The sequence below is a fragment of the Delphinapterus leucas genome, chromosome 7 (assembly GCF_059928025.1).
Source record: "Delphinapterus leucas isolate spDelLeu-1000000601 "Yukka" chromosome 7, BTC_Dleu_Yukka2, whole genome shotgun sequence".
In the NCBI taxonomy this organism is placed as follows: Eukaryota; Metazoa; Chordata; class Mammalia; order Artiodactyla; family Monodontidae; genus Delphinapterus; species Delphinapterus leucas.
The window spans coordinates 94090491-94109166 of NC_143135.1; the positions used below are offsets into that span (position 1 = coordinate 94090491).

An 18676-nucleotide genomic window follows, 5' to 3' on the forward strand; every position below is an offset into this window, starting at 1 on the left:
TCTGCATCAGTCGGGCTGGGACAGGGGACTGAGAGGAAGCTGGGAATTGGAAGGGGGGAGACGGGCTTGGGAGCAGAAGAGAACTGAAGGCAGGACTCAAGACTGCTTCTGGTCTGAGTCATGATTTTAGAAAAGATCTTAATGATATTTCAGAGATAGCAGTAGCCTTTTGTGTCTTCCTTCTCTCTCTGGCCTCAAGGGGCTGAAATGGAATTCCAGAGCCCTTGTTTACTTCTGCTCTTCTAATTTGATCCCGCCCGATGCCTTCTGTCTGCTGCAGTGTGGGAGCTGAGGGAGGAGGGAGTTTTACATCCCCAGCGGTGGACGGGGGACTGGCTCCCCTCTTGGGCTCTGGCCCCCATTGTCCTTGATTGGACCACGTCCATATGCCGTTGGGGTCCACTGGGCCACCGTGCCAGGCCTGCCGCAGCTGGAGCACCGTGGGAGAAGATGGTGGTTGGGTGGCCAGACCAATTTCTGATGTAAGATTTAGGGACCTGGGAATGCCAGCATGTCCTGGCCTTTAGGAAAGCTGCTCTGGGAGGCAAAACACTTTATCCCGCTTATGCTTTCGTTGCTTAAAATGTTCTTGGGGTTTCTCTTTGGGTATCTCCTTTAAGAACCAGAATACAAGCAACATAACAGTCTTCATTATAGACGTCTCTTTAACCGATACCAGTGTTCCTTATCTTACCACCCGCCTTATGCATCCACGTTAGAATTTCCTTTCCACATTTCCGAACAGTGAATGCACTCTACACGGACGAAGCTGTGGCATCGTCGGGGAGACACGGAGCCTGGCATTCTGGTTGTGCTCTTGCTACTGTCTTTGGCTTAGGGAAGGGTCTCCTGCCCGGCTCCCTTGGCAGAGTGGGGAGGACAGTTTCCCATTCCTGGGCCTCCATGGACTATTCTAGGTCTCAGGGCTAGGAGTTCTAGCAGCGAGGAGACATGCTGCTGCTTCTCCCGCTGGCTCATACACACTGGCCTCTGTTCAGTTTGAGAGTCAGAGAGCAGCCTCTGGGGACTTCCCAAACTGCTGGCATTGAGCGTCAAGTAGCAGGGAGAGCCCTGGTAGGGAGTCGGAAACAGGGCCATGAGCCACTCTGGGGAGGAATCCATGAGGGACAGAGCTTCGCTCTCTTCCTGCTGCCGCCAGCCCTTGAGCCACAGCTTGGGTGTTCACTCAGGCCACAACCCACCAGGTGCCCTGAGAGCCTCCTACGGGGCACCCTCATCCCCAGGCTCTCGGGGCCTTTGACAGCCACCGTGGGGCTTGTCCTATAGAACAAATGCTGCCTGTGTCTTCGAGAGGGTAGCCTTGCTGCCCGCCCTTGGGTACAGTGATTTGCACTTATGATTCCTGACCCTGGGCCCTCTGTTAGGGTTCCGTATGTGCTGTTCTGTATCTGTATAAATCCTAGTGCCAAAAGGTGGGTGGATAGTAAACCTAGTGAAATGCTGCTTCCACCCTTGGCAGGCGATCTACAGAGCCTGCGGCTCCCCCAGAGCAGCTCTCAGAGGCTGCACTGAAGGCCTCGGAAGAGGCGGTGTCCCAAGGACTTGAGCAAGAGCAGAGGTGGCTCCTGGAGTCCAAGCGAGAGAAGATGCCGCGGCTGCAGGAGAAGCTGTGGCAGGAGGAGGAGGCGGTGGAGACCCTGCAGCTTCACCGGCAGAAAGAGAAGGCGCTCAGGTCCCGCCCCGACCCCAGTCCAGCCGCCCCGGCTGTGCAGGGACACCCTCCTCCCAGCCTGGCAGCCACGGGGATGCCCGGGGCCCCTCCAGGACTGCTCGCCAGTGGCCCGTGTGGAGGGGTGGGCTCCCTGGCCAGGGCTCGTGCTTTTCCTCTTTTTGGGGAGGACTTGGGAGGCGTGATCATAATGAGGGTAGCTAACATTTTTTGAGAGATTACACTGATCCATATGCTTTACGTCTATTAATTTGTTCAGTCCTCGGAATGGCCCTTATGAGGTGTCGTCATCAATTCTGTTTTGTAGCATCTATAATACAGATGAAGAAACTGAGGCACAGAAAGGTTAAGTAGCTTGTCCCAGGTATGGAGGCTTGTAAGCAGCAGAGCCCGGATTAACCCAGGCGGTTTGTCTCCAGAGAACAACTACATCGTCCTCTCTCTTGGGAGTCAGGGCCCTGTTGGAACCCGCTGAGATTGGGAGGGACCACGTGATATGGTGTGAGGTGCTCTCGGATCCAGAAGTTTCTATTTGGGTTCCTACTCTTTGAGTAGCTGTCTGCGAGGCCCTAGACAAATGCGACATGGAAGCCTGGGCTGGGCCCGCGTGTACAGGATTGTGTGTATGTATGCTGGAGTTTTATTTTTATAGGAAGAGGCAGTTCAGGGCTGGCATGATGGCTACACAGAGTCACCAGGTCCCTGGTCTCCTTTCATGTCTCTGCCATCTTTAGTGCTGGGTTTTACTCTCAGGGTCTCTTTACAGTCCAGTATAGCTGCTGGATCTCCAGCCATCGTATCTGTGCTCCAGGCAGGAAGATTAGGGGCACCTTCTAGCTCATTCAGTCCCTTTGAAGGTGCTTTCCTGGAAACTTTACCCAATAACTTCTGCTTATTCTTTAAAGGAGTTTTCCTGGAAACTTTACCCAATAATTTCCACTTATATCTGGCTGACTACCCCTGGTTGCAAAGGCTAACTGGGAAATGTATTCCTTCAGCTGGTCCTCTGTACCTGATAGAAAAAAAATCAGGGTTCTCTTAGTAAAGAAAAATGGGAGAATGGATATTGAGAAGGGTAATAAGCAATCTCTGTCACAGTCCCAGGATGGGAAAGGTGCTACAAAAAGATGTTAATATATTTCACTTACTTAGCAATTAAACTAAAGGCTAAATCTTGTCCTCTTGGACAGAACATCCGAAAGTGCTAGAGACTTTCTATTTTTCTATCATATGTAGCAAAGACTTATAAAAATATTTATGCTTAATTTAGAGAAACTAACAAAGCCAACACCCAACTACCCAGAGGGTTGGGGACAGTCTCTCTCATTAGCCCAACACAGGATCTACTGACCCTGGGTCCATCCTTATGTCACCCCTCCTGGGTCCCCAGCCAGAGTGCATCCCAGAGAACAGATCTTCCCACAGCATCTTCCTCTTCCAGCCAACTGAAACTTGGGGCGGGGGCCCACCCAAACAGGGTGCAACTCAGCTCACCTTGAGAGACAGTGCCTGGGAGGAAATCCCCGTGGTGTCTCCCTGCCCACCTACCAGGCTCCTCTCTCTTCCCAGTCACCCTCAGCTGGGCTGACTGTGCCTTTTGTCCCTCCCCAAACCCCCCAACTGCAGAGGGGGCCTCCCAGAGACCTCTCAAGTCGTGGTGAAAACCAGCCTGCCAAAAGTGTCCGACTCAGGGCCTGAAACACAGTAGTTGCTCAATAAATGATGGCTCTTGATTGTAAATATTTTCAGTCGAAATCAGTACAGTGTCAGCGGTCTTGACTAAGTGGTTTCTCTGTGGGCAGTGCCTTGCCTGGCTGTCTTCCAAGTAGTTTATCACGAGAACCCTGTTTCTGTTTACGTGTGAGCCTTTCTGAGGGGTGGCGCCTCCTCTGCTGGGAAACTGCCACTTGGTAGAAATTTCTGGAAACCCCAGCTGACCTTGTAGCAAATATTTCTCGAATGAGAAAGCAGGCAGTAAGGCAGACAGGCTAACTCTCAGTTTCTTTAGTTACAAAACAAGGAGATTGAGTTTAGTTGTAAGATGAAGAGGGAGAGTTGTAAAATGCAGGACTTAACCTCTAAAGACCTTTCCAGCTCTGCCATTCTGCGGTGCTACGTGTAACATTTGGCCACGGGATGAAGAGAAATGGTTTCTGGGGAATCTAGAAGGAAGGATTTTTACTTCACTCAAATTTTCTGTCATCATGGAAGAGAGCAGTGGTGCTGATAACTTAAAATAGGAAATGAACCTAAATCTTTTCTGGCTTTGGAATTCACTCCAGAAGCTTTTCAAAGAAATTGTCTTCTGAATCGTGCACAGCACCCAGCCCCTGGTCACGTGGGGGCCGCAGGAGGGTTGTCTGCTTGGGATGAGAAGGTTACTATCGTTAGTCTGCAAGCAAGATACCCCTCATAGATAATCAAAGCTTGCTTATAGTTTAGGCCTGGGTGATACTGTTCAAATTCAACAAACATGCATTGAGTACCTACGTCATATCTGTTACTGTGTTTGGCACTTACGATAAAACAGGTTTTAAGACAAGACTCTTTCTCTGGAGAAGCTCCCAGGCTTGTAAGGAAAACACACATACAAAAGATTAATTAATTATGGTGCAGTGTGATGCGTGGCACTGAGCGGCATGGTTAAGAAAGGTCCTCATATAAAGTGTGTTGGGAGCAGAAAGGTAATTGATGAACTTGGAAAGACTTCTCTGAGAGGAGGGAGCTGGGTGTTGAACAAGGAACATGGGTTCATCAGGTAGGAAAGGGGATTCTAGATGGGGGAACCAGCATGAACAAAGGCCAAGAGGCAGGGAATAGTGTAGTGGGGTTTAGAGGGGGTGGCTCATCTGCTGTGGCCAGAGCTGGGCTGGAGTCAGACTGGATCCCACCTTGAGTGAACGCCACCGAGGTGAACCTGGAGGCCGAGGGGAGCCTTTGGCAGAAATGCTGTGCTGGGATCATGGAGCCTGTAATCTGCTTCCGGCAGCAAAGAGCAGGTGGTTCATAGCCCCTCTAACCTGGGGAGGTATTAGAGGGAGGCAGCAGGACCCAGAGGCTGAGGTTAGACTCGTCTTTAAGACTTAGGAAGCTTCGGACTTCCCTGGTGGTGCAGTGGTTAAGAATCCGCCTGCCAATGCAGGGGACACAGGTTTGAGCCCTGGTCCGGGAAGATCCTACATGCCGCGGAGCAACTAAGCCCGTGCGCCACAACTACTGAGCCCACGTGCCATAACTACTGAAGCCTGCATGTCTAGAGCCCGTGCTCTGCAACAAGAGAAGCCACTGCAATGAGAAGCCCGCGCGCCGCAACGAAAAGTAGCCCCCGCTCGCTGCAACTAGAGAAAGCCCGCACACAGCAACAAAGACCCAAGGCAGCCAAAAATAAATAATGAAAAAAAAATAAAATTAAAAAAAAAAAAAAAAAGACTTAGGAAGCTTCACAGGCAGGCTATGGGCTTTTGGAGGCCGAGAGCCAGGGGTTATGCCTAAAAGAGGGAAGGCCTTGTGGTCCCGCCAACAAACTTGCCTTTCCTTTGCTTCACAGTTCCCTGACGGAGCAGCTGCAGAGAGCCACCGAGGAAGAGGAGAGCCTGGTGAGAGAGCAGGAGGGCCAGAGTCTGTCCCGGCTCTGCGGCCAGGTGCAGTGCAGCGTGGAAGCGGATGAGGACCATATCAGGTGAGTGCGGACTGTGGGCTGCCCGGCCCCCTGGAGGTCCACCCCCGCCTCCCCCAGTGCCCAGGCCCATCCCCACCCGCTTGTCTGCCCAGGGCCGAGCACGAGGCTTCCCTGCAGAGGCTGCGAGAAGAGCTGGAGTCTCTACAGAAGGCTGAGAGGGCCAGCTTGGAAGAGAGAAACAGGCAGACGCTGGAGCGTCTCAGGGAAGACATGGAGGCTTCGGAGAAGAGAGAGCAGGCCGCCCTGAACACGGAGAAGGAGAAGGCCTTGCAGCAGCTGAGGGAGCAGCTGGAAGGGGAGAGGAAAGACGTGAGCGGCCCCCTCCCCACCCCAGTGTGATCCTGAGCTGCCTGGGGAGGAACTGAGCGCTGAGGAAGAGGAAACGCCAGCCTTGGGGCGCAGGGTGGGGAGCCAGGTGGAGAACGGGTGTCTGCGTGGATGGGCAACGAGATGTTGGGCCGGCTGTCTGGGCCCGTGTGGACCTGGCCTGTGGATTTGGGAAGATTTCATGACTGAAAGAACTTAAACCAGACCAGAGCTCTTGAGACAAAGGGGCCTTGTCCTTGTCCCTGAGGGGCAGCTGTGAGGACCTCGCGTTTCTTTCCTTTCCTCCCCTGCCTCAGAGTGAGAGGCTAGCCCGCTCAGAGGAATTTTTTCTCCTTTGTCCTTACTCCCTGTCCCTCCAGTCCAGTGGGTCTGTCTCTAGGTAAGAGGCTGAAGTAGGTAATAGGCCACATGGAACTTTTGTTTTCTTTTGGTGATGGATGGAGTTTCAGCTCTCAGGCCCAGGGTGTCTGCAGCGAGGCGTGGGGGGTGTGGGGACATCATTGTACTGCACGTGCTCTGGGAGGTGGTGCTGAGACATGCAGGCCTCCCTGCCTGGTGCTTATGCACAGGTAGGAGTGTTGCCTATGTACCGGTGGCCTAGAGGCAGGGGAATGGAAGCCGTGACCGAGCCTTACTGAAAGGCCCCTCCACTCTGGCGTTCACGTCCCTGTTCGTTTGCGAGGTGCAGACTTGAGGGACAGTTATTTCGGAGGAACAAAGATGTGCCTGCGGTTCCCCTTGAGTGCTTAGCTCGAGAGGCATTGGGGGTGGTCTTCTGGCTCTTCCTCGTCTCAGGTCAGAGCCCGGACAGCCTGCCCTGCGTCCTCACAGGCCCTCTGTTCTGCCCCAGGCGGTGGCAGCGCTGGAGAGGGAGCACAGAGAGGAGCTGGAGCGGCTCTCTTCCTCGCTGGAGGCCAAGCACAGGGAGGTGAGGGGCGGTGGCCCTGGCCGGCGGGGCAGACCCTGGGCATCCTGGGGTGTGAGCCGCGGGAAACCCATCACCCACACCCCATCCCCTAGGGAGGGAGTCTCCCTCTCCTGCAGCCCCCGGGGGGATGGGTGCTGGGACCCTGGGAAGCGAGTCCCCCGCGGCCACTCTGCAGCGCTCTCTGCGGGTCACGCTCCCCTGTGTGGGTGCCTCCTCAGGTGGTCTCCAGCCTCCAGAAGAAGATGGAGGAAGCTCATCAGAAAGAGGAGGCCCAGCTGCAGGAGAGCCTTGGGCGGGCGGAGCAGAGAGCTCATCAGAAAGCTTACCACGTTCTCGAGTACGAGCAAGAGGTGAGTGCTGGTCTGCTCCTTCAACTCTGTGTACCTGTCGTGGACACTCTGACGGTCGGCCGAGCCATCCTGGCCCAGGGGTCCTCTGCTTTGCTTTGGACAACTCAGCTGGGGTCAGGACTTCAGGGTCCGTTTTCATGCCTTAGTTCCCTGGAGGCCAAGTGCTTCTCCACCCCCATGCCCTATATGTGAGGAGGAGGGCGTGCTGGGTGTGGCCGTGTGTATGTCACCTGACGTGTGCACGTGGGGACATTGGGGAGGTTGTGTCACATGTGTGTATGAGTCCCTTCAAGTGCTTCAGTCCCCGGGTGCTGCTCCAGCCTCAGTCCTGCATGTCGCATCCCTGCCGCCTGCCCTGCAGCTCAGTGGCCTCCTGAGAGAGAAGCGCCAGGAGGTGGAGAGGGAACACGAGAGGAAGATGGACAAGATGAAGGAGGAGCATCAGCAAGTGGTGGCTGAGGCCAGGGAGCAGTATGAAGCCGAGGTGACCCCGCCACGCTCCCTGGCACGTGCGTGTGCGTGCACACGCACACACACACACACACACACACACACCGGGGTCATTCCCAGCTGGCCGGAGGGCCTGGGAAGGGGACCACCTGTGGTCGGGGATGGTGGGAGGCTTTCTTTCCTGGCACCCTGCAATGGTGAGATCGTGTTTTGCCTTTTTACTAAAGCATTAGGTGAGGAGCGATTCCTCCCCATCAACAGGCTGCACTTGGCTCTCATATTGATAATAGCTGACGTGTATTGAGCTTGTGCGACGTGTCGGGCACTGTCCTAAGCTCTTTATGTATATTACCTCATTTAGTCCTCACCACACCCTTAGGGGGTTCATACTATCATTATCTCTATTTTAAAAAGAGGGAACTGAGACTTGGGGAGTGTAAGCAACTCTCCCAAGCCCACCCTGGCTAGTAGGTAGAGGAGCTAGGATTCAAGCCAGAATGTCTGACTCCAAAGTCTTCAATTTTAACCACCCAACACCGTGCCACCAGGGTTAATAGAAATTCCAGGACACCACGAAATAGACTGGCAAGAGCCACCCAATATTTAGATATTACCTGCCCAACTTCAGCCTTCGGTGGGAACGTTCAGTGACTTAAGTGGACCCATGCCGGCTTGCTCACGTTGGGGGTGGACGACGGGGAGGGCTGGTGGCTGACTTTAGCCCAGAGCCAGGCCTCTACCCAGGGTTTCTAGGCTACTCCTCCAGTAACTGGAACCGGTATCCCAGACTCTTTGCACCAGGGCAGAAATAGCGGCCCATCGTGGTGAAATGTAGTTGACTCCCTTCCCAAACCAGTTCTGCCCTTGCTGAGGAAGAGTGAGAATTTAGTAAGGATCTCTCTTCCCTTAAGGAACGAAGGCTGTACGTGCAGGGGTGGTGGGAGAGGCCGGCTTCCACCCAGGGATTTCTCAGCACGTCTGACCAGCATTGTTTCAGCAGCAGAGAGCCAGGGTGCAGGCTTTCTGGGGGCGGGACCTCGCCGTCCTCAGTGCTCTCCTGCTCTTCTCCAAGAGCCGGCCTTAGAGGCCTGTTGGGGTCCCTGATGGCACTGACCCAAGGCTGCAGGGTGGGCTGTGGTTTTAGGGGTGGGAGGGGCGGCTGTGGTTTCCCACTGGCGGCCCCACCGTCCGTGCAGGAGAGGAAGCAGCGGGCCGAACTTCTGGGGCACCTGACGGGAGAGTTGGAGCGCCTGCGCAGGGCCCACGAGCGGGAGTTGGAGACAGTGAGGCAGGAGCAGGACCGGCAGCTCGAGGACCTGCGGCGGCGGCCCCGGGAGCAGGTGGGGGCCCTGGACGGACGGTCGCTTGGGGCCCGCCCTGCCCGACCCCTCCACCCCGGGTAGAAAAGTGCTGGGGGCCGGCACTGCAGCAGCAGCAGACGGAGCCTGACAGCTTCAGGGGTGGGGGGTCTCTCGCTGGCCATGCGCAAGCTGGGGCATCCTTGCGCTTTTGTTTTCTGGGCCAGGGAGCATCCCCAGGACTAGAGGCGGAGGTGAGCAGCCCCGGGCCTCGGGGTTGGCACCTTTGCCTCTCCTCGCCCCCGCTGAAATAGACGAGAGGTGGTGCTCTGCTGGGAGGCCGTGGGGGCAAGTGGGGGAAGCCAGCCCAGCTTGGAGCAGGCGGTGTGGGGTGGTAGGTCACAAACCCCTCCTGCCGCTCAGCACGTGTCTGTGCTCTTGCTACGCTCACGGCTTTCTCTCCACCTACACTTCTGTGCAGGAAAGGAAACTCCAAGATTTAGAGGTGGAGCTTGAAACCAGAACCAAGGATGTCAAGGCCAGATTGGCTCAGCTGGATGTCCAGGTGCGGGAGCGGGGGTAGAGGACAGGTTCTCGGGGACCCTGGACCTTGGAGTCAGCTTCCCCGGGAGAGGACCCGGGGCCCGGAGATGGCCAAATGGCTGGTCCTCTCCTTCGCCCGCAGGAGGAGGCCGCCCGGAAGGAGAAGCAGCAGCTCCTCGATGTGCAGAGGCAGTTTGCGTTGGAGCGCGAGGTTTGTCGGCCTCTCCTGTCCTCTCTCCTCTATCTCCCCTATTCCACTTCCTTCCCTCCCCCACCCCTTTGTTCACCGGATCTGTCCACGGAATTGGGTTCCAGACTATGTTGGCTGCTATTGCACAGATGGCCCCAGCGTGTGGGACCAGCTCAGGAGCCGCCGGGGGTGGGCCCGGTGGGGGACACTGCCACTGACGGCAGACACAGGCCTTCAGTGTGCCTGGTTCCATCCTCTCCCCATTGCTCTTCCCTGTTGTCTGGTGCTGCCCGCTCCCTGCCTGCCCCGCCCCCCCACCCCCCATGTCTCTGGGTGTGTCTCTCTTTCCTCCTGCCCCCAGGAAGCCGCAGCCACCCGTCAGCACCTGGAGGAGGCAAAGAAGGAGCACAGCCACCTGCTGGAGTCAAACCGGCAGCTCCGAAGAATCCTCGAGGAGCTTCAGGCCCGCAAGTTGGAGCTGGAGTCCCAGGTGGATTTGCTGCAGACCCAGAGTCAGAGGCTGCAGAAGCATGTCAGGTGGTCTGTACCCCTGCATTTAGCCACCCCTACTGCCTCTCGCCTGCCCTCTGACGTCTGCTGCTCATGGGCCCTGTCTACTCACGGCCCAGTTAACAGGCAGAGGTGGGGCCAGGTGGAGGGGCTGCATTTTGTGGGGAGTTGGGGCTGTGAGTAGCCGGGGGTCCCTGGTTCTACTGTTCATGCCCCAGCTCTGCCTCCAGGGTCTTTGACAGGAGTGAAGGGATGGAGATGGTTCTCCCCCTTCCCCCCAGGAGTCCTGACAGCGTGCTGCCTGGTCTGCTTCGTCATGTGACCCTGCCTCCCCCCACCTCCCCCCCCTCGTCTCCCACCACAGTGACCTGGAGGCCAAAGCTCAGAGGAAGCAGGACTTGCTGAAAGAGCTGGCGGTAGAAGAGAGTAACGCTTCCCCACGTTTTGAGCCTGATCTCCACATTGAGGACCTGAGGAAATCCCTTGGGACGGTGAGCTTTTCTGTGCCTTGGGAGGGTCAGGGTGGCTGGGCTAGGGCAAGGCTCCAGGCACCAGGAGGGGGCGGGCCTCCAAGAGTGCGCCGGGAGGGGGTGGGGCACCGGGGCGTGGGGCTCCAGGAGGACTCTGGGCTCCTGGAGGGGTCCTGGCTCTGTTCTGCATAGAACCTTGGTCTCCTATTCTTATCATTCCTAGTCCCCTTCTCCATCAGTCAGATTATATCTGTAAGAGAATAGTCCAGCGGCTGGCAGAACCATTTCTGTGTCTGGGCCACTAGGAGGGACTTTGGGGTCCTTGGAGCCTGTAGTGTATCTGATGTTACCTTCAATGGGCCTTTTCTACTGTGTGTCCTAGAACCAGACTAAAGAGGTATCCTTTTCCCTCTCCCAGAGCAAGGAGGAGACCGACTTGTCCTTGGACAGGTGAGTTCCAATAACCTGTCTTATTTTGCATTGAGGATGCCAGGAAGGGGTAAGTGAGTGCCTGCGTCACAGAGCCGGGGTGGACTGAAACGTGACGGTGGTCTCCAGTGGGGCTCGGTTCAGGGAAGGGGCCCTGGGTGCCTGAGGAATCGTCTCTGACAAGCCAAGAAGGTGCCCATGGCGATCTCTGGCATCTGCTGACCTCTGCTTGTGGGTCAGGCTGATGGGAGTGTCTAGCCACCTCTGGAGGCCTCAGGCACGTTCCCTTTCATAGTCAGGGTGGGAGGACTCAGCGCAGCACATGCCCCGTGCTCTGTGGGTATTTAGTGGCGATGTCCCCGCACTCTGCCCGGCCCCAGCACCGCAGTCTGTGCTCAGGATGGGCATCTGCTCGGGAAGTGGTTGTGACCCACAGCAGGGGTTCTCAGAGAGTGTGTTTCCCCCTCCAACCCCCCGCCCTGTCCCCCCGCAGCGCCCGGCACTACCTCTCTGCCGAGGGGGTAGCTCTCCGCAGCGCCAAGGAGTTCCTGGTCCGGCAGACGCGCTCCATGCGGAGGCGGCAGACAGCTCTGAAGGCTGCCCAGCAGCACTGGCGCCACGAGCTGGCCAGCGCTCAGGAGGCGGCCAAGGACCCGCCAGGCACCAAGGCCCTGGAGGACATGTGCAAGGACCTGGAGGAGGTCAGGAGCCCGGGGGAGGCCTGGGGCAGCCGGCGGCACTCCCTTTGGGCTCGCCCTCAGTTGAGCATTCTGGGGACTACACGAGAGTGGTCACATGGGCCTTGGGGTCACTGGACAAGTCTAGGGAGACCAGACAGGAGATACAGGATAAGATCTCCAAGAGGATGGAAGCTTCCTTACATCTACGTGCCAGTGCAGTGTGTGGAATGCTTTCTCTAATAGGAAGTCATTTGGGCCTCACAGTATCCATAGATGATGTGCAAGGTAGTAGTGGTATTCCCATTTTCTAGGGGAAGAGGAGAGACATTCCACAGTGCTTGGCCATTCCATCACACTCAAGACTTCACTCAGAAGTGAAAATCTTTTGAGCACACTTGGCATAAGCTTGAGTTACTTCTCTGTTTTCCTTCTCTGAGACCCTCATTTGCGATGAAACGTCAGAGACGCTGTGGTTATTATCAGTGGGATCACAGCTCTCTCTGCCATTCGGGGGTCTTGGCAGACGATCATACCTGGTCCCGTAGAATTCTGAGGGTGCTCAGAGCTGGTGAGTGAGCTGTGGCCCCTAAGCCTGGCTGGGGGGCGGCAGAGGGCAAGAGGCTGGTCCCGATAGAGGGGCAGCCTTCCCAGGGACATCTGCATGCCACCCCCAGGCCGTGTCATTGCTCTGCTGAATCCCTCCTGCTGTTGCCGCTGATAGTATTGGTGGTTGGAGCAGTGATAATAATAAGCATTTGGTTAACAGTAACCATTTGAGAATTTATTAGGAGTGGGCATAGTGGAGGGCACGTAGCATACTCTATCTCTTCTAATCCTCACAACCCTCTGAGAAGTAGTATTTCTGTTTTTTAGATGAATATCCAGACTGAGAGTTCAGTGATTTGTTCAAGATCACCCAGATCAGCCAGCCTACAAACGGCAGAGCTGGGCCTCCGGCATCTGCCTGGGCGGTTAGTCACCGTCTTTCTCCTCCCCTTTCTTCGTGGCTGCAGGAGACCAGGCACCTGGATGAGATGACGTCAGCCATGCGGAAAGGCCACGACCCGCTGAAGAAAAAGGAGGAGAAGCTGCATCAGCTGGAGTCTTCTCTCTGGGACGAGGTGCAGCCCAGTTTCTGCCGTGGCCTCCCTCCTCTATTCCTGGGATTCGGTTGGGTTCTTTGGTCCTGTGTCGGGACAGCTGGGCTGCTAGGGCCCAGGATTGGCAGTAGGCTTAGGGCTTCTGGGCTGGTGAAAACAGCAGTGGCTTCAGCTTTGAATTTGTTGAACACATCTGGGGCTTTGGATCTCTGTGCTGAGTGGTCCTGAGCAGACCCGGAGCCTCTTGCTGAAGGTTCTTGGGAGGGGACTGGCCCCTGCCCTGGTGCCCGAGGAGAAGTTTGCCCTGGGTGTCAAGAATAGAGGCTCCTAGAAGGGTTCCCTACCTTCCCTGAGGCCTTGTAGCCTTACCCCCAGATGCCAGAGGTGTAGGTACAACAGGAGGGAAGCTTAGGTGGAGAGACACCATGGGGAGTGTTTACCGGGGGGGAGGGGCTGGGGTCTGCCTGGTCCTGGTGGCCCTACTGCCCTATCTTCGGTGGCTGAGTTCTCTTAGCCTCGCCTGTAAGGCAGCCTATATGACGTGCCTCTCCTAGAACTTTGGGCCCAGAGAGCCTACCCACCAAGTCCTCAGGTGTCACGAGGGCAGTGGGCAGAAAGCACAGGGCAAGTCCTTACCGCCGCTTCACCCACCAGGCTTCAGGTGAAGACACTCTGAGAGGACCCCCCACCAAGAAGGTGGTGACCTTTGACCTCAGCGACCTGGAAGACGGGAGCAGTGACAGTTCCGAATCCTGCGCCCTGCCTCACAGTGAGTGGGGTATCCATGGGGAACGGAGGGGCTGCACCTGTGGGGTGCACTGCACCCTCCGGGGGCCAGTGTCTGGAGCAGGTGCTTGGGCAGGAGTGAGCCTCTGGGTTTCCCAGCACACTGGGCCCAGAGGCTCAGGGGAAGCCTTCTGATCGTGTAGGGTCCTCACAGTGAGACAGGGGTCCCTCCTGGTGCCGTCCCCGGCCCCCCGGGGAGGCTCTTCTCCCTCTGCAGCTGTGGCCTACAAAGGGGTGGCAGCCCTCACCCTGGGGATGCTCTTTCTCTCGGCCAGCTTCCTGTCTGGAACACAGAAGCCCTGGGGCTTTTGTTGGGAGGAACGGGGAAAGGGTGGGGATGTGGGCCAGTAGGATGCACAGTGCCAGCTTGGCCTGGGCCATTCCAGGGCCCCGAGCCCGAGTCCTGCCCCACCCTCTGCCTCTTCCCTTTCAGTCGGCCCGACCCCGAGTCCCACTTTCCCCAACAAGATCCACTACCTGAGCAGCTCCCTGCAGCGGATCAGCGGCCAGCTCAACGGTGTCCTCAGCGTGCTGGGCAGCCTTAACACCCAGCCTCCGCCGCTTTTCGCCTCCACACCCTCACCGCTCCCCACCCAGGCCTCCAGGAGCACCCCCGCTCCCTCCTACCCCTCCCTGGTGCGGGTCTCAGCCTCATCCCCGGCTCCACCCACGTCCACCCAGTGGGCCTGGGACCCAGAGCTGGGCCCCCGGCTCTCCTCCTCCGTGGCTCAGACTGTGGACGACTTCCTGGTGGAGAAGTGGCGCAAGTATTTTCCAAGTAAGCCTCCCTCTAGGCCACGTGTGGTTCTGGGTTCAGCCTCCCTGCCTTCCTCCTCTGCCTACCCCTCGCCCCCAACTTTGGCATGGCCCATTGACTCCGTGGTGGGTGCCTGAGAGGACCTTGCTGCTCGCCCTGTGGCTGGAGGCCCTATGTGTCTTGACGGTTTACCGGATGGGGCCTTTACGATGGATGCTAGAGCTCAGCCGAACCTAGGAGGTCACTCTTGTCAGTGTCATGATCGCTGCCATCTTGTGTGTTTTATATATTATGGCCAGGCATTTTATATATGGTTTTTCATTTAGTCCTTATATTAATCCTCTGAGGTTATAATATTTATTCCCATTTTACAGATAGGGAAACTGAGACTCAGAGGTTAAGTATTGAAAATATGCTCCAGGGTACCCAGGGTAGTGAGCAACAGACTGGGTTTTGACCCCATGTCTGTGTGACTCCAGGGTTCATGACCCCTTGGCTGTATGTGGCCTCCCCTGGTCTCATAACCCTGCTAAGGAATGTGAAAAGCCATAAAAACAGTTATTTGAAGGAAAAAGTTCGTCTCCTTATCCCGGCCCAAATTGAAAATAATTTCAGTTTTAGAAATAAAATAAATAGGACCATTCCTGGCCATCCTCTGTCTCTCACCTCCAACCACAGAAGCTTCTCCTGTTTTTGTTTGGGGGCAGTGCCTTTGCAGTTTCTCGGGGAAGGCAGGAGGGGGCTGGCTCAGATGAACCGCTGCCCATTTCTGAACGCTTTCCTCCCACTTTTCCAGCTGGCATCCCGTTCCTCAGCAGTGGCCCTGCCCCCCTGGAAAACAGGCTGGGGTATGTGTCTGCCAGGTAAGCCTCCCTGTGGGCTCAGGGTGGAGCCACACCATTCAGCTGCTCGCTGCAGCTCCCTGGGCAGGTGGGACCTGGGAGGGGACCAGAACTCCTTGTAACATCACCCAGAGCAGTTAGGCAGGTCCCCAGGCCACGAAGCTGCCTGGGTCTGTGGTGCACCTCCGCAGCCAGCAAAAGTCCCAACCGATGAGGTCCCAGCGGGGCCTAGCGGGCCTTACCTGATCCAGCCCTGTGAGGAAGCTGCCCTGTGGCACCTTGGGGAGAAATGGGCCCCTGGTGGGGCCCTGCCCCTTCCAGCCCTGAAGTGTGGCCTTCGTCTCTTGCCCTGAGCTCTCTGTCTGCATCACACGGCTCCCTTCTTCCCCCAGGCCCGCTGAGCAACATCTGGAGTGAGAGGGGGCGCCCTGTAGGGGGAGACAGATGGGCAATTATTGAAACCTGTTATTAGTTTCCTGTTCATCTTATTCCTTACCGCATGTAGCCCCTGATGTACCCCTGCAGGCCCCCGACCATAAGTACAACCCCTCTCACCCTTTGGCCCACTTGGGAGCTGATGCTGGAAGGTTTGAGTCGATAGAGAGGAAGCTTTTGCAGATGAGATTGGCCGGGAACAGGCAGATGTGGGAGCCTCGCCGTCAGGAGCGTTCACCCTTTCGGGAACTGATGCTCCTCATCCCCGAGGGGCATTCTTGCCTTGCTCCAAGACCCCCCCTCTGGCACTCCTGCCTCCTCTGCCCTCCCCGCAGTGAGCAGCTCCGCCTCCTGCAGCGTCCCCCCTCCCAAGTCCCCGAGGCGGGCAGCACCAACTTCCAGGACATGATCGAGGCTCACCGCAAGTGGCTGGAACATTACAAGAATGACCCCAAGTTGTATCTTTTTAGCTGCTCTCCCAACCCCGATCCCTTCTTGCTGTAACTGCCAAGGTGTGCGGGCCCTCGGGGTGCAAGGAGGACCCCGTTGGGCCTGTGACCCTTCCCCAGGCGTACTCAGCTGACTGCAGAGTTTTCCTTCACCTTGTGGCCAGACATCTCTTCTCTTCGGTGCCCAAGCCAACGGCTGGTTCCGGTCTCCTGCAGCTGGGCCTGGATGAGAACAACAGACTGAAGGTGTATCGCTACTGAGTCCCTGAGCCGGCAGGCAGCCTGGCCTCTCCTGCGTCCAGACCAAGTGTCCGAGTTGCTGCCTGCACTTCACTCCCTCTGATGATAAAGCGTTCTCCTGTCCCCTCTTTGCTGCTTGCCTCACTCAGAACCTAGAGGAACCACGGGGAACTGGTGGCATTGGCGGGGGTGGGGTGGGGGGAAGGATGGTATGACCAGAAACAGTAAGCCACCGCCCCAGACCGTGTAACGCATCTCGGGCTGCCCTGTGTGACTCCTGCTGACTGGCAGCACTGACGTGGGGCAGCGGAGACAGGGGCACCTTCGCGAGAAGGTGGCACTGGAGGAGCTGCCTCCTTCCGAGGCCAGGGGACTCCTTTGGAGCGGAGTTGGCCTCTCGGACCTGCAGGGCCTGCTTGGCACTCCCAGGGTCACGTGTGTGGCCCTTAATTCGCCAGAACAAAGCCCCCCCACAGCGTGTCTGTACCCTGGGACCAGGCCCCGTCTCTCTAATACCTCAGCCGTGTAGAGATCAGACTTTTTTAATGTCCCCTTTCTTGAGTGTTCTCCCTCCTTTTGACTCTCTCAGTATTGGGCCCAGAGCCCTGCGGGAGGTGGCTGGAGGCTGGGCTCGGAAGTTTTGCTGCCTGTCTTCCCTCTGCTGGCCCTGGGGCTGACCTCAGGAGCACCCCCACTTCCCCTTGCCCAGAGCATCCCAGCTAGATTCTCAGGGCTCAAGTACCCAACTATCAGGAAGCCAACAAGCCATAGGAAAAGTCTGGGATGGCTCTGGTCCTCACCTTGGCTTTCTCTTCCCGGACCACCTTGGGTCTACACGTGGGTCATTTCTATCTGTCTTTTCCAGCTGTGCCACCGCCCACCCCATCCCCCTGCAGCCCCTCCTCAGAGCTTGGAGACTTGTTCTGGAGGAGGTGAGGGGCCTGGCCTTGGCAGGGAGGGACCAAGTGCCAGTGGGAGCTGCTGCCATTCTGGCACGGCATCCTGCAGCCCCACCTCCCATCAGTGGGCTCCTCGGGGGGACATGCAGGGGATGTTCAATGTCTGCCCCATTGTTTAAATACAATGCCCCCATTTTCCTTGTCTTGAAAGCCGTGGGGTTGCCCTTGCATCTCCAGTGCGTAGAAACCAACTCTCCACCATCCCACCCTTGTTCCTCCGTCATGGGGTAAGAACCTAAGACCTCATACATTACGACCAACTCTGGTGACAATCCTGTGTTTTTTACGTCAATTAAATCGCTGCAGGTCCAGTTGCTACAAGGCAGTTGTGTGAATGTGTCTCCTTTTTGAAGGACTTTCCCGCCCTGTATTTTTAAGCAGGAGGCAAATTAATATTCACAGAACACTTAGGTATCGGATCTACTCAAACGACAAACCTGTGATGTAGATAGTTTTAGCTCCATTTCTATGGATGAGAAAACCAAGCCTCAGAGATCTTTAAGTGCCTGAGGTCCTGGAGAAAGCAGCTGAGTTCCCTATAAGCGCAGAGCCTCATACCCCATCACTGTGCCCTGAGAGCTCCCATCCCAGTGGGGAAGTGCCCCAGCCTCCCGACTCCGCCTACCGGCCCCGAGACTTACTGTGCCATTTCCCAAAGGCCACTCGTCGTCGTTTTCCGCATGCAGACGAATGAAAGGTAAGCCCCCTGAAGTCCTGGGCTGGCAAAGTTAGGTGGGTTTTTCCTGCTCCAGTGGTGTGAACAGCCTTCGTAGTCTTGGATTTGTAGCAACAAAATTGCTAGAAGAACCAACTGAGAATCAGGCCGTGTTTCATAGACTCGCAAAAGAAAACCGACTTAAAGACAACATACAAAGGAACCCAGCCTCCTCTGTGTCCCAGTGTCCGAGCCGCTCTGAGGACGGGAAGGAGGAAGGCGCTGAGAGGAGCCTGCGGATGACTCGTGCAGCCCACTCAGATCTCACAGTGGAGGGAGCGGCCCAGAGAGATCACGGGAGAGGCCAAAGGTGCAGTCTGCGTGGCGGGGGCGGGACCAGATCTGAGCAGTCCTGACTCCTAGGCTGGGGCTTAAGGAAAGAGTATTTTTAAAAGGGTATTTATTTTGAATAGGCTCTGAGTTCACATGGCTCAATACTCAAATGGTACAAGAGTCAGCCCATCCGTGGGCCGTTTCCTCGAAGGTAACAAATATACCAGTTCTTTCTGGAGATTTTATGTAAATAAAGGAAAGAATGGAGACTGTTATGACTCTTCCCTTTTACTGGTGGAGTAAGGGTCATTCCTCCCGTGGGGATCAGACAGTTGCCCAAAGCTCTTCTGTAAGACATTCATTGCCTCTTAAGGGAGCAACGCTGAGCATGATAATAGCCCCCCCCCACCCCTGCAACACACATAAAAACTTCCACACAGAATGGCAGTATGGGGGTGGGGAAATAACCCTGGCCTTAGGACACCTGGGTTTACTTCTCGCTCTGACATCTACAAGCTCTGCGACCTGAGCAAGTCCTTTCTGGGCCCATGTCTTCCCTGGTCAAAAGCTCGAAGC

At 56.4% G+C, this 18676-nt stretch overlaps 1 protein-coding gene across 5 annotated transcripts in view; it reads left to right on the forward strand.

Moving 5' to 3' along the window:
* Nucleotides 1-17435, forward strand: part of CEP164 (centrosomal protein 164) — a 70303-nt gene extending 52868 nt beyond the window's left edge. For 2 of the 5 annotated variants that reach the window (XM_089915572.1, XM_089915576.1), the window contains exons 15-33: nt 1481-1693; nt 5238-5369; nt 5462-5678; nt 6547-6624; nt 6843-6974; nt 7336-7458; nt 8621-8764; nt 9204-9287; nt 9408-9476; nt 9817-10097; nt 10330-10456; nt 10818-10885; nt 11358-11565; nt 12558-12665; nt 13299-13413; nt 13864-14208; nt 14984-15050; nt 15800-15922; nt 16078-17435. In XM_089915572.1, coding sequence (XP_089771698.1) covers nt 1481-1693; nt 5238-5369; nt 5462-5678; nt 6547-6624; nt 6843-6974; nt 7336-7458; nt 8621-8764; nt 9204-9287; nt 9408-9476; nt 9817-10097; nt 10330-10456; nt 10818-10885; nt 11358-11565; nt 12558-12665; nt 13299-13413; nt 13864-14208; nt 14984-15050; nt 15800-15922; nt 16078-16174 — 2731 coding nt within the window. In that variant the 3' untranslated portion in view covers nt 16175-17435. The remainder of the gene's footprint in view (nt 1-1480; nt 1694-5237; nt 5370-5461; nt 5679-6546; nt 6625-6842; nt 6975-7335; nt 7459-8620; nt 8765-9203; nt 9288-9407; nt 9477-9816; nt 10098-10329; nt 10457-10817; nt 10886-11357; nt 11566-12557; nt 12666-13298; nt 13414-13863; nt 14209-14983; nt 15051-15799; nt 15923-16077) is intronic. The other 3 variants (XM_089915573.1, XM_089915574.1, XM_089915575.1) reach the window with 3 other exon arrangements.
* Nucleotides 17436-18676: the final 1241 nt, after the last annotated feature.